Source organism: Notamacropus eugenii, chromosome 4 (assembly GCF_028372415.1).
Source record: "Notamacropus eugenii isolate mMacEug1 chromosome 4, mMacEug1.pri_v2, whole genome shotgun sequence".
NCBI classification, from domain to species: Eukaryota; Metazoa; Chordata; class Mammalia; order Diprotodontia; family Macropodidae; genus Notamacropus; species Notamacropus eugenii.
The window spans coordinates 67,793,444-67,807,390 of record NC_092875.1 but is presented as its reverse complement, the minus strand read 5'-3'; the positions used below and the strand labels follow the sequence as shown (position 1 = coordinate 67,807,390).

Genomic DNA, 13,947 nt, shown 5'->3' with positions numbered 1-13,947 from the left:
TTATTTTTGAAATAGGCTTATTTTAGGAAGACCCTGGAAATGCCTAGTTGGAGGTAGAAACTGAGGGGCAAATCATTTAAATGGCTTGCTCAAAGTCACATATCCAAAAGTGTTGCCTCCTGAAGATATAAAGAAAAAGTCGGTCAGTGAACATGCATCTATGAAGTACCTACTATGTGTCAGGTCCTATTCCAGGGTGCTCCAAAAAGTATGAACTTAACTGTCTCCCTAGAGAGCTTCAGAGGACTTTGGAGCAGAGGAGAGATAGCAGATCTCTGCAGAAGGTTGGTTATTTTAGGGGAAGGGGAAGCACAAGATGAAACAGTTTCTGCCCTCAGGGACCTTATGTTCTTTTTGAGGAAAACAACCTGTACATTTATAAGTATCGATGAATTAAACAGGTGATTTAGAGGAGGAGCCACTAACTTCTGGTTTCTGAAAAGGTCTCTAGGCATCTGAGCTGAGCTTTGAAGGAGGCTAGGGATTCTAAGAGGCACCAGTGAGGAAGGAGGCCATTCCAAGCATGTGGCTGGGGGGGGGGGGGGCGCGAGGGGGGTGTAGGGAAGAAGGCTTTAGATATCAAACAAAGGAGTTTGGTCTTAGTAGAGATGCATATGTAATTTCATTTGATTCCAGAAGAAATAGGGAGTGATTGGAGTTTATTCAGGAAGAGAATAACCTTCTTGAACTATTTCTTGTTGGTTCACAGATCACAGAATTTCAGATATGATAGAGTTGTCAGGGACCTCAAAGGGTATCTGGTCCAACCTGGGCTTGAGCGGGCATTGACTGTACAAATCCCTGACCAGGGCTCATTTTGGCTTTTTTTGATAGCCTCCTATAAATCAAGGTACCCAGCGGCTAGGGAGGCATAGCTCTGTTTAGTAGGAAGTTATTTTATTTTTTACCCTGAGCTGAAATTTGCCCCCATAAAACTTCCTTTTTCCGACCTCAGGGACCAGGCAGAATGAACCTAATCTTTCTCCCAGGCCATAGCCTTTCAAATGCTTGAATACAGTCAGTAAGGAACCTGTCCTCCCCTCTCGTCTTCTCTGGGGTCCTTCAGCTGAGCCTTCGATGCTCTGTGTCCCTCACCGTCATGCTTGACCTCCTTTGCACATGCCCCTTTTGGTCAATGTCCTTGCTAAAGCTGGGGCCCCCAAACTGAACACAGTCCTCTCCATGTCATCTCACCAGGGCAGGGTACAGGGGGACGGTCCTGGCCTTGGTCCAGGACACTGCCTCTCCTAATAATGCAGCCCAAGATCTAATTAGCTAATTGTGAAGGACATTCCTCTCCTCCCCTCAAAACCTTCTCTTCTTCAGGACATATACCCCCAGTTCCCTTTCTCCAGCAGAGGGAGTCTTCAGAGACTCCCCCCACCCCCACCTGTATTTGGCTTCAAAGGGAAAGCTGATCTTTTGTCTCTCTGCCAGTGACTGGAGATCTTTGACGTCATCCGTTTCCATGGCAAACGCCAGTTGCCTCCTTGGATGTTGCCAGGAAGGCTGGGATGTGGGCAGCCCTGAACCTCCCTGGGCCCACCAAACCAACCCTGGAGGCAAAAATAGCTGTGTTCCTGAACCAGCAGCCCACCCCCGGCCCGGCACCCAGCCCACTAAGCACCCTCTGGGGCCCTAGGGTGTAGGGAGGAGAAGGTGGTGGGAACACCTCCTTCCCCTGTCGACCATGTGTCCTGTCCCTGTGGGGGAAATCGTGGAAGAGCAGGGAGTGGGGGCCTGGCAAGACGGGGGAAATTCCTACAGAATACAAGCTGTTTTCTCACCTGGAATGACCTCCTTCCTCCCCACCTGTCAAATGCTTCCTCATCCTTCCAGGCCTGGTTCCAAAGCTACCTTCTCATGGAAGCCTCCCCAGACCCCCAGCTGGATGTGACTGCTCTCTCAAACCATCATAACATAATTGTAGGCTTTAGAGCTAATGAGGGCAGAATCCGAGAATCTGAAGGCCCTCAAAGGACTTAGATGAAGTTTGGTTCAGTCCTTTCAATGAGCATTTCTTGCCCCCAGGCTTAGAGACATGCCCCAGGCTGTAAGGCCAAGCAATCAACAAGCATGTGCTAAATATGGATGAGAAACCAAGAAAGGCAAAAACATCCTTGTGCCTGCCTCTGCCTTGGGCGAGGCTGAAAAAGTCTTGGGCTTTGGGATCAAAGAATTAGAATCTAAGGACTCAGTCAATCAATCAACAAGCATTATTAGGCACTTCCAGTGGGCTAAACATTGTGCTGGGATCTGAGGATATAAAGAAAAAAGTGAAAGTTCCTGCTTTCAAGGAACTTACATCCATTGAGGCAGATCACATGAACACACACACACACACACACACACACACACACACACACGTGTGCCAGAGTCACTTGAAACTGGAATTGATGGTTCAGTTTTCATTGTGAACTTTTATACCTCTAAAATCAGTCAGTTTGTTTTATTGGTTGTTGAATGTCTAGATTTAAAAAGAAAGTAATAGAAAAAATGTTAATAACACAAATGAGATGTAAAAATATGCCCTGCATCCATTTCTTTTCCCAGAGAGCTGGTTGTTAAACATTTACCAACACACTGCTGTATATGTAGGTATATATGAAACACATACAAAGCAAATATTCTCTAAGATAACACTAGAGAAAATGGTCAAGCAGCTTGGTGGGGGGGGAGGGAGAGGAGGGACAGGAAAGGCTTCAATTCCATAAACAGTTATGAAGGACCTTCTACAGGCAAAGCATTGTGTTAGGTCCTGAGCAGGCTGACTCCCTTCCCCATGCCTCAGTTTCTCTCTTGATGTGGTTATACTAGATGGTGTCTCAGATCCTTTGTCACTAAGCTTAGAATGAGGAAGAACTGCTTCTTGCCTTTGCAAATCCTGCCTTAGATGCTTATTAGCTGTGTGACCCTGGGTGAACTAGCCTCAGTTTTCTACTCTGTAAGATGAGGGGGTAGAGAGCAATGGACCCTTCCAACTCTCATGATTATGACTAAGGTAACCAGGCCAGGATTGGACTGTAGGTTCTTGCAATACAAAGCCAGCTTCCTTTCCATAGCCACCACACTGACTCTCACCAAATTTCACAGCTGGGAGGGACCTAAAAGGACATAGAATTGGACCCATACCTGCTCAGGAGCCTCCTTTAGAAAATTCTTTCAGTGACTGGGAAGCTCACTGTCTCTGGAGGCAGCTATCACCTCCCTTTTGGACGGCTTTTCTAAGCTCTCTTAGTACTTGGGGAACACGGAGGGGAAAAGTATAGTTCCTTGCCCTGTGTTCCCTTCATCCCTCCCCTCCTCTCCCCAAGTCCTTTAATAGAAAGAGTCTATGAATGAAGAATGCCATGTTTGGGTTCTAGTCCCAGCTCCACCACCCATTCCCAGTTTGTCCTCTTCCTCCTCCTGGGGCCTCAGTTTCCTCCTCTGTATAATGGGCATACCTATCCTCCTAGGGCTGATTGTAAGGAAAGTTACTCCTACAGATAAGGAATCACTGTTATTTTTGTTAAGGTTTGTGGAAAAAGACCTGGACCAGGAGTTGGGATTCCCAAGTTCCATTCCTGACTCAAGGAAACTGGACTGGGGGTGGGGAGGGAAAGGGCCACCTCTGGCCCTGGCATCTGCCTTCAGCTCCCATAGTCTAACCTGCTCTCCTTTTTTTATTGCAGAAGGAACTCAGCTTGCCTCGACGGGGAAGGTCGTAAGTACCTGGGATGGCTTCTAGCCCTTGTGTCTTGGGGTCTGGTTTTGGCCAAGGTCTGGAACCCTAGTACCTTGACAGCCTCCTTATCGAGTGAGTGTGCTGGCAGGTTAGGGTTCAGGTAGGGGAGAAGAGACAAAGGAAGAGGGAAAGAAGGGGGAAGAGAGGAAACCATCTGCATTAGAGATTACCAAGTGCCAAGAACTAGGCCAAGTGTTGGCAATACAGACAAGAGTAAAGCAATGTCTGGCCTCAGAAAGCTTACGCTGTGGCAGGGGAGAAACAACACATACATATATAGGTTTACATATAAGATAGATACAAAGTAGGTACAAGGAGATCTTAGACTGAGGGAAAGGCAACAGCAGAGAAGGAGACTTGCCCAAGGTCACATTCTGAGTTAGTGGTCTTCTCTGAGGTTCCTTCTATCCCTGATTTACTGTGGGACCTTGGGCAAATCACTTCCTGTCTCTGGACCTCAGTTTACCAATTCTGTAAAATGAAAGGTTGAACCTCAAAGTCTTAAAGTTCCTTCTGCCTCCAAAGGTGGATGGAGAGGGAGGAAAAGAGGAAGCTTAGGTTTGGGACCCAGCTCTGTCACTGACCCACTGTGTTTCCTGCTCTAATCCTCTCTGGGCCTCAGTTTCTTTCTTTATAGAACAAAGAGGGTGGACTATGTGAGCTCTAAGGTCTCTTCTAGCTCTAGCAATCTGTACATCTACAAGGGAAAGGATGATACTGAAAGAAAGAAGGGGAGGAGGGTGCAGGAGAGAAGGGAGGAAGGAGACTCCTGGTCATGGGCCACTGCTGCCCAGTCTGGGGCGTATCCCCAAAGACAGATTTGGGGATATCAGTACCTCAATGTCCCCTCACCCCCAAACTTCTGGACTGAAGCCAGAAGTCCCAACCTTGAAGGCAGGCTCTAGGAGACTGCCGCCCCTTGCCTCCAGAAGGCTCCTGTGAAGTAGCCTGGGACTTTAACTGGGCAGGGGGAACAGGGAATATTGTCACTGGGGGGGGGGGACAAAGGGAGCCTTGACAAATGGAGGCATGGTGCACCATGAGGAAACTGGAAAGGGGGAACCAAAATTTGGAACTTATTAAGCACTTCCTACCTGGCACAAGGAGAGATGAAAGCTTGAGTGCAAATCATCTCTCTTCAGGCCTCAGTTTCCTAACCTGTAAAATGAGAGTTCTAGACCAAATAATCTCTAGGTGCCTTTCAACTCTGGCATCTATGAATTGAATTGAATTCCACGTGCATTTATTGGGCGTCTAGTGTGTATAAGGCACTGTGCTTGGCACCAGGGATACAAGATAGAAAGAGAAAACCAAAACAAGTTTGAAATCCAAGTTGTCCTATTGTGCTGTGTCGCTGAGCGGCCCCTAGCGGTGAATCTAGAAACAGCAGCTCAGTGCTGCGTGACTTGTGGAGGGAGTGAGGGAACCTTCCCAGGTGGGTGGATTGTTTCTGTAGTCTGGGCCACTTTAGGGTAAGAAGGCTCCAATGGAAAAGTCTCTGTTCCCTGTATTTGTGTCACCAGTGTTTAGCACATCCCCTGGCACTTAGTATTCGCTTAATTAATGCTTGTTGACTGACCTAAACCCACCTCCGACCACCCATTAGATTCTGCTCTTGGCCACAAGGCATTGTTTACAGATGCTTCCTGGGAGGAGGATCATGCATTCATAGATTCGTTCTTGCAGCCTTTATTAAGAGGAGAAAGGAAACAGATGGATAAAACTCAGTGTCCCTGCCTTCACAGAACTTGTAGGATAACAACAAAATAATACCTTACAGCCAGCGTCTCATGGAACCTTCACAGCAACCCTGTTACATGTTATATTAAATTAATATTAATATGGACATATATGTTATATTAAATCCCCTGAGCATCAGTTTCCTCATCTGTAAAATGATAGCTTGGACCATCTGACACCGAGAACCCTAAAGCTATGAATGAGCACATGATCCATTTTATAGATGGGGACTTACCTTCTGGTACATATCCTGTGTTCTAAGGCCAAGCTCTGCCATTCTGTGTTCTAAGGCCAAGCTCTGCCATTCTGTGTTCTAAGGCCAAGCTCTGTCATTCTGTGGTCTAAGGCCAAACTCTGACATTCTGTGTTCTGGGGCCCTCCCAGCTCTGAAATTCTCAGTTCTTAGGGCCCTCCCAGTTCTTAAATCCTGTGTTCTAAAGCTCCCCCCACCCCAGCTCTGGTATCCTGGGTTCAGAGAGCAGGCCCTCAGGAGATGACATAGAAGCTGGGGAGTTGGGACAGGGTAGGAGGAGGGACAGCTTCTGAACGAAGACCTCTTCAGTTCACCCTTGGGTTGCCTTGGGTTGGAATAAGGTGGTGCTACACCTTGGCAAAGCAGCAGATGGCTATTTTCCCTTGAAACACCAGGACATGGGAGAGAGACCAAGGTCCTTCCCAGACCCTTGGGCTCAGGCCAGGTTGGGGATTCGCTGAGCTTCACCCAGGCCCAGACCCTGAGAGACCAATTTCTCTAAGAAGCAAGGTGGGGCCATTCGTCAGGATCAGGTGATAACCAGTGGGATGGGACAGCCTGGTTCCATCCTGCTACCCCAGCATATCTGAAGACCTCCAGTGTGTCTAGAGAAGAGGTAGGGAACCTCAAGGTCACAGATTCCCCTGGTCTAGAGGGTGGCAGTGCTGTGGCCCAGACTTCAAGCAGTGACAGCCAGCCTTGGTGGCCTGACTCCTTGGAGACACCCCAGGTCCCTTGGGTAGATTTTTGGGGACAAACCATTTCTGTTCCTTTTCTCCCTCCCCCAGGCAGCTCTGGGGTGTGTAAAGTACACTGGACTTTGGAATCACAAGAGATCTGGTTTTGAACCCTGCCCCTGACTCATACTAACAGGGTGGCCACAGAGATCTAGCTCACTTAACCTCCCTAAAGCTCCCTCCTCTGTGAAAAGGGGAAATCATATCAGTAGTACCTTTCTCTGAAAGGCAGTTTAGATAGAAAGCCAGCCTCCAGCCAAGAAAAACTTGAGTTCAGGTGCCACTTCTGACACCGGCTGGGTGACCCTGGGCCATCCCTTGCCTCCCAGCGCCCCAGCCACTAAGATTATAAATTGCTGAACTACATTAGTAGAGGGTATTTTCCTCATCATACAAAAAGCATATTGTAAACAAACCTTAAACTACTGTTTTAATATCAGCTATTATTATTAATGAGAATATCATTCTCCTTGACGAGGTGCTATAGGGAGCACCCCCTTCTAAGGAAACCAACTCTATACTGTGTCCTCCTCCCTACCATTTGGTTCCCTGATTCTGAGCCCCTCCCTGGGACAGGTCTATTCTGCCCCGCCTTCCAGCTGGCTCCCTTATTCTAAGTCCTTCCTTGAGGCAATTCCCTTTTCTGCTTTTTCCCCCCACACACACACACCCCCATTCCTCCAATCTAGCCTTTCCCCGTTCTGAATCCCTCCCTGGGGCAGGTCTCTATTTTGCCCCGCCTCCCAACTGGCTTCCTCCCGCCCCCCAGTTGTAAACCCCTGTCTAGGACAGGTCCCTATTCAGGCCAACCCCCTAACTAGCATCTGGCCCCTCTTCTAAACCACCTCTTTGGGACAAATCCCCCCCTTCCAATTGGACTCCCCACTCCAAAGGGCTAGCTTCTCTCCTCCCGGCACGGCCCGGGGTTCCGAGGGCCCAGTTGTGCACGCGGGGCGGACTCCCCGGAGGAGGTGCTGGGAGTGACGCGGGCGTAGAGGGGGCGGGCGCGGCATAGCTTGGAGGCCTCCTCCGAGCTCCAGCTGGGGATCCGCGCCTAGGACCGCCCCCCCAATTCCCACCACCCCCACCCCACCAGCTCGCTCTTCCTCCTCCTCCCTCTCTCCCTCCCTCCCTCCGCGCCGGCGACTGTGAGGACAGGCGAAGTGACAGATCAGGCAGGAGAGAGGCCACCGGCCTTCCCTTCCTCCCCCACTCCTAGCCCCCTCCCGTAGTCATGAAATCTCGGCGGGCCAAGCTGAACATCCCGGCCCTGACCTTGGAGTGAGTAGCCTGGGGGCTGTCCGGAGGCGGCGGCGCTAGTTTGGAGGGAGGTGGGGTCAGTGAAGCCCCGAGCCCTGGGGCGCTGGCCCTTGGAGTGAGAGTTGGGTGGGTTGGGGTATTCCGGAGATCCTAGTCCTTAGCCGCTGTTTGAGGTTGCTAGGAGACCTGACCTGGGCCCCTTAGGGTTGATGAGGCACGGAGAAAGTCTGCGATTTCGCCTGCCCCAAACTACCCTCCATGAATCCATCCCTCCCAGTCCATGTCCTCCCTGATGCCTCCCTGAGCCCCCTGAAGGAATCAAGGGGGCAGTACTTTCCCTAGGGGAATTTGGGGCAGTTTAAGGGAGAGGTTTCTGTTCCCCAGCCCTCATCGCCCTTCCCTGCCTCGTCGCCTGAGGTGAACCTCTTTCTCTGGACTCCTGAGCGCCCCCTTGCTCAGCTGTTCTTAATGGATTAGACCAGGTCCTTTGGAGGCCCAGCCTTGATATCTTTCTTCTCCCCTCCTCTCCCATCTGTCATCTGTCATTTCACAATCATCCAGGGGGTGGGGAGCTAGCAGATCGGGGGTCCGTGGCCCTAGCAGAGATTCTTAAGGCTCTGGTCCCTCTTAATTGCAGTTTGTCGCCAAGTAGCCAGAGCCCGACCCTGCTGAGTCCCTGCAGCCCTGCTAGCCCCTGCAGTCCATTGCAGACCCTGCACCCCTGGAGGTAAGACCAGGCCAAAGAGGAAGACCTGGATTGCCTGCTATGGAGGGAGGGGAACTCTTGCACACGAAGGACTTTCCTAGGACTCTGCATCTTCTACTTTCCCCTAGGGAACCTGTTGCTTATTACCTCCAAGGTGTGTGTGTGTGTGTGTGTGTGTGTGTGTGTGTGTGTGTGTGTGTGTGTGTGTGTGTGTGTATGTGTATGTGTGTGTAGGGACGGGTGCCCACTGCACCTCTGCCAGCTGTTTCATGGTAATGCAGCCTCAGCAAAGGATGGCTATTCCTAAATCTCAGAATCTATAACATTGATATGTCAGAGCCAGAGGGCCCTTGGAACACACAATGTCTGAGTCCAGATATGGAATGGCAGAGATGGAAGGGGCGAGGGTGAGGAAACACTTAAAAATGGAACTTCTCCCGTTGGTCTTCTAGAGTGACTCCAACTTATCTTCGGGATCCGAAGCCAAATTAAATGACTTTTCACCATTCTTATCTTGCTCTCTGGGCCTGTTTCTGGGCCTTTGTTCAAACCATGACCTGTACCTGGAATCAACTCCCCATCTCCAAGGCCATCTCCGTAGACCCCTCCTTCAGAAGATTTCTCTGCTCCTACCTGGTGAAAGTGCTTTCACTCTCCTTTCACTTTGCCCTAGGCCTCTCTTATCTCATTTCCCCCAGTCTATACTCTTAGACCTGGGATTTTGTGATTTCTACCAGAATTCTAGCAGAACTGTTTGTACCAGAGTTATTTGTGTGCTTGTATCACTCTTCTAATTAGACTGGAAGCTCCTGGAGGACAGGCTCTACGACTAATCGACCCTTCTATCTCAAGCACTGAGCACGGATATCTTTATTGGAATTTAATGTGATGAAAGGGAACCTAACCACTCATTTTACAGATAAGGAAACAGTATCAGAGAGGGAAAGGACATTTGCCCAAGGTCCCTCACCTAAGTTGTGGCCTTTCCAATTGTACAGTATCTCCACCCCCACCCCCTTTTGTTAATATGAGTAGAGCTATAGACCTACAGGGGAGGACTTTTCCCTTTAATTACTTATCAGCCAAGTGAGAAACATTAATCAAGTTTCTACTATGTTGCAAGAACTCTGCTAGGCCCTGGGTATACAAAGAAAGAAACAACTTATCAAGAGAAAACATTTATTAAGTATCTACTTTGTGCTATGCACTCTACTAAGTGCTTTACAAAGGCAAAAATGAAATAAACCTTGACCTCAAGGATTATATAGATTATAAATTCAAAGAGTTTATAATCTAATGAAGGAGATATGTATATGAGCACATGTGTATTTTGTAGAATATGTAAATATAAGATAATCTTGGAGGGGAAACAGCTGAGGGAAAGTTTCCCTAGAAAGGGGGGAATAAGCAATGTTATAGTTCCAGGTACAGTACTAACCACTTTTACAATTCTATCTCATTTGATCCTCACAACTACCCATGCGATGGAAGTCATTATTGTCCCCCTTTTACAGTTGAGGAAACTGAGGTGAAGTGATTTGCCCAGGGACACACAGCATTTAAGTGTCCAAGGCTGGATTTTAATTTAGAGCTTCCAGGGCCAACCTTCTATTGACTTCACTAGAGTTGTATTCCAGACCCCAGGTGAATAAGGAGAGCTGAGTTTACTTTTCTGCCAGACAAAAGTTAAGTTACTTGCCCAGGGTCACATAGCTAGTGTCTAAGGCTGGATTTGAACCCAGGCCTTCCTGACTCTATCCACTGCTCCATCTACCTGGCTGAGGTTCAGAAAAGGGAATGGGCTTACTTGCCCCAAGGTCACACTGCAAGCCAGTGGCAGAATTGTAGAATCCTACATTTTAAATTGGAAGGGGCCCAAGATGTCATCTAGTCCAAAGTCCTCATTTTATAGGAGAAAAAACTGAGACCCAGAGAAGTTTGCTTAAGATCTAAATAACAGAAGCAGGTTTAGAACCCACATCCTCTCAACCCAGTTTCCGCATTTGTTCCAAAAGCAAGCTCACTTGCCCAAAGTCATATGGGGAGTTAGTGGAAGAGGAAGGATTTGAATTGGTCGTTCCCCCCTCCCCAACAAAATCCAGTGGGATCACCCTGTCAGTCAGGGCTAAGATAATGGTCCCTTGATTCTCAAAAGCCCTAGAGCCTTATGTCTGCTGGACCAGCTGTTTGGTGTCACATGCCTGGCCAGGCCCAGGCCCTGCCCGGAATGAGGCAGACCATCTGGACTGAGCCAAGCTAGAACAGCTCCAGCTCCAGAAGGACTTCTTTGGGAGTTGTGGAATCTGGGGCTCTGGAACTCAGCTTCCCAGACCCAGTTAGCAAGAAATGTTTCTTAATCTGCCCATCTGTTAACACTAGCAGCAGCATGTTGCCTCTGGTCTCCCCAACAGGGCCTGGAAACTGCCAAGGCCTAAGAGGCACAGCAAGCAGATGGAAGAGGAAATCCCAGTTGTCTTTGTCCCTCCAAGTCCCACACACCTGGCAATGAATCAAAGCAATGATATAAGGCACCATTGTGTGGTGGAGAGACTGCTTAATTTGGGGTCAGGAGACACCTACCTGTGTGACCTGGGTGAGTTAGATCACCTCCCTGTGCCTCAGTGGTCACATTGAGAGAGGGCTGGACTAAGTGGCCTGGAAGGTCCCTTCCCACTCTTAAGCTCTGAGTCTGAGGGTTTGGAATGTTAAAGTTCTGTGGGTCTGGGAGTCTTTGGCAAGCAAGACAATGGGGAGGGGGGCTGGATTTCTGCCTGTGACTCAGACTAAGGCAGAGCTATTGACACCTTAGAGTGGTCTCTGAACAGAGTCTAAATTGCAATGGGGAACAGAGGGCAAGGTCTTAGGGAGCAAAATGTATTGGAAGGCTAGAAAGCAGAGGTGACAGGGTCAGCTAGGTGGTGCAATGGGTAGAGTACCAGCCCTGGAATCTGGAGGACCTAAAGACACTTACTAGCCGGTGACCTTAGGTAAGTCACAACCCTGATTGCCTCAAAACCAGAAAACTTTCATTCCTTTCCCTGGGTTTTCAGAGGCCTGGCCCTAACCCTACTGAAGCCCCTTTCTTAAGAAAACAGAAACTAAACAAACAAAAGAAAGAGAAAGGTAATACTCAATCTATTAACATTTAAGTGCCTGCTTTGTGTAGGCCTGGTGCTAAAGGCTGGGGATTAAAAAAAGAGAGAGACAAAAGCCAGTACCTGACCTCAAGGAGTTTACAATCTAATGGGAGGGACAAAGGCAAACAAATATGTACAAAGCGGCCTCTAAACCGCCTAGATACGAACTGGGAGAGGGAAGGCACTGGAATGAAGAGGGCTTGTGGAAGGCTTCTTATTACAAGGTAGAATTTCAGTTGGGAACTAAAGGAAGCCAGGGAGGTCAGTGGTCTGAGTAGAGGAAGGAGAACATTCCAGGCATAGGGGACAGCTGTAGAAAATGTCCGTAGATGTAAGGTCTTGTTTATGTACCCAGCAAGAAGGCATAAGATATATATATATATATGAAGGCTGCGTCAGGTTATGAAGATCTTTGAACGCCAAAAAGAGCATTTTGCATTTGCTTCTGGAGTTTATTAAGTAGAGAGGAGTGACAGGATAGGATCTGCAATTTAGGAAAATCATTTGAGTGGCAGAATGGTAGATTGAAGTGGGGAGAGACTTGAGACAGCAGGTTGTTAAAATAGTTCAGATGTGAGGTGATGAGGATCTTCACTAGATTGGGTGTCAGAGTGAAGGGGGAGGTATTCCAGAGATGCTGCAGAGGTGAGATTGATAGGCCTTGGCATCAGCTTGGATGTGGTGGGTGAGAGAAAGGGAGGAGTCCAGGCTGACTCCGAGGTTAGGAGCCTGAGGATAGGAGGATGGCATTGCCCTCTATGGTAATAGGGAAGGTAGGAAGTGAGGAGAGGTTAGAAGGAAAGATGTGTTCTGTTTGGACATACTGAGTTTCAGAAGTCTACTGGACATCTAGTTTGAGATGTGTGAAAGGCATCAGGAGATGCGAAATTGGAAGTCAGCTGAGAGATTGGGACAGGAAAGGTAGATTTCAGAATCACCAGCATCAAGATGATGAGCTGAGTATGTGGGAGCTGATGAGATCAGAGAAGAGGGCTAAGGACAGAACTCTGAGGGACAGCTATGGTTCAATGGTAGAATCTGGAGCAGAATCCAGCAAAGGAAATGAAAAAAGCAATCAGACAGGTAGGAGAAGAACCAGGAGAGAGCTGTTCCTTAAAACCTAGAGAGAAGACAGTATCCAGGAGGAGAGAATGATCCACAGTGCCAAAGGCTGCAGAGAAGTCAAGGAGAATGAGAACTGAGAAAAGGCCATTGGGTTTGGCAACTAAGAGATTATTGGTAATTTGAAGGGAGCAGTTTTGGTGGAATGATGAGGTCACGTGCAGGACTGTAAGGGGTAAAGAAGACAGAGAAAGGAGGGAAAGTGGAAATGCCTATTATAGAGAGCCTTAGCCTTTTAAAGGGTTTGACCATAAAGGGCAGATATAAGAGAAAAGTTAGCAGGGATCATAGGAGAGGTTTTTTGAGGATGGGGGAGACATATAGGCAGTAGGAAATAAGTAGAAATATACATAGTCAAGCAAAGCAAATTCCCCCCTGACTGTTCAAAAATCATGTCTCATTCTGCATCCTAGGTCCATCATCTCTCCAGCAGGAGCTTCGTCATGGGTCCTCTAGAAGTCATTTCATTGATCCAAGTGCCTAAATCTTTCAAAGTTGTTTTTCTTTCTCAGTTCCAGATTCTCTTCTCTTCCCCTTCCCATCCCCATGGAGAAGGTGACACATTGTATACTTTATTCTGCTCATTCTCCTCATGTCACTCTGCATCAGTTCATAAAGATCCTAATTTTCTCTGAAACTTTTCATTTCATAATTCCTTACAGTGCAATAAGATTCCATTGTATTCATGATTCATGTACTATAACTTGTCATTCCTTAGTAGATAGATAACCCCTTAGTTTTTTTCCCATTTCTTTTTTTTTTTTTTTGCTACAACAAAAACAGGTATTATAAATGTATTTTATACATAGATCCTTTTCCTCACTCTTTGATCTCTGTTGGGGTATATGTCTACTAGTGATATATAAAGGATATGCCAATTTAGTGACTTTGTAAATTGCTTTATAGAATGACTGAACCAATTCACAGCTCCACCAACCATGCATTAGTGTATAGTTTGAACCCCACCTTTTAAAGAGAAGTCTCTGGGCAGAGTTGTTCCCTGGGGGTAAAGGACTGATTTTTCCAGTACTTATTCCTATACCATATCAACTTACGCCCACTTTAACCCTTCTCCTCTCTAAGTTTTCTTCTGAGCATTGACTCCAGAAGGCTGCTGGTGGGAAAGAAATGGGCTGCGCTTTTGCTCTTAGTGGCCAGAAGGGGGCAGTATGTCCTAGCACACTCTGGGGAATCTTGGGGCTGCCCTGATTCGGGTGGCTCTTTGCAAAAAGGAAACTTCCTGGTTCAGAAAGGGGAAGAGCTAG

General features: G+C 47.9%; 1 protein-coding gene across 3 annotated transcripts in view; it reads left to right on the top strand.

Annotated features, from left to right (window-relative positions):
* MAST3 (microtubule associated serine/threonine kinase 3) overlaps positions 1-13,947 on the top strand; it is an 85,240-nt gene that overhangs the window by 9,001 nt on the left and 62,292 nt on the right. For 2 of the 3 annotated variants that reach the window (XM_072601664.1, XM_072601663.1), the window contains exons 1-2: positions 7,460-7,738; positions 8,355-8,444. In XM_072601664.1, coding sequence (XP_072457765.1) covers positions 7,692-7,738; positions 8,355-8,444 — 137 coding nt within the window. In that variant the 5' untranslated portion in view covers positions 7,460-7,691. Of the gene's footprint in view, positions 1-3,674; positions 3,707-7,459; positions 7,739-8,354; positions 8,445-13,947 lie in introns of those variants that run through there. The other variant, XM_072601667.1, reaches the window with a different exon arrangement.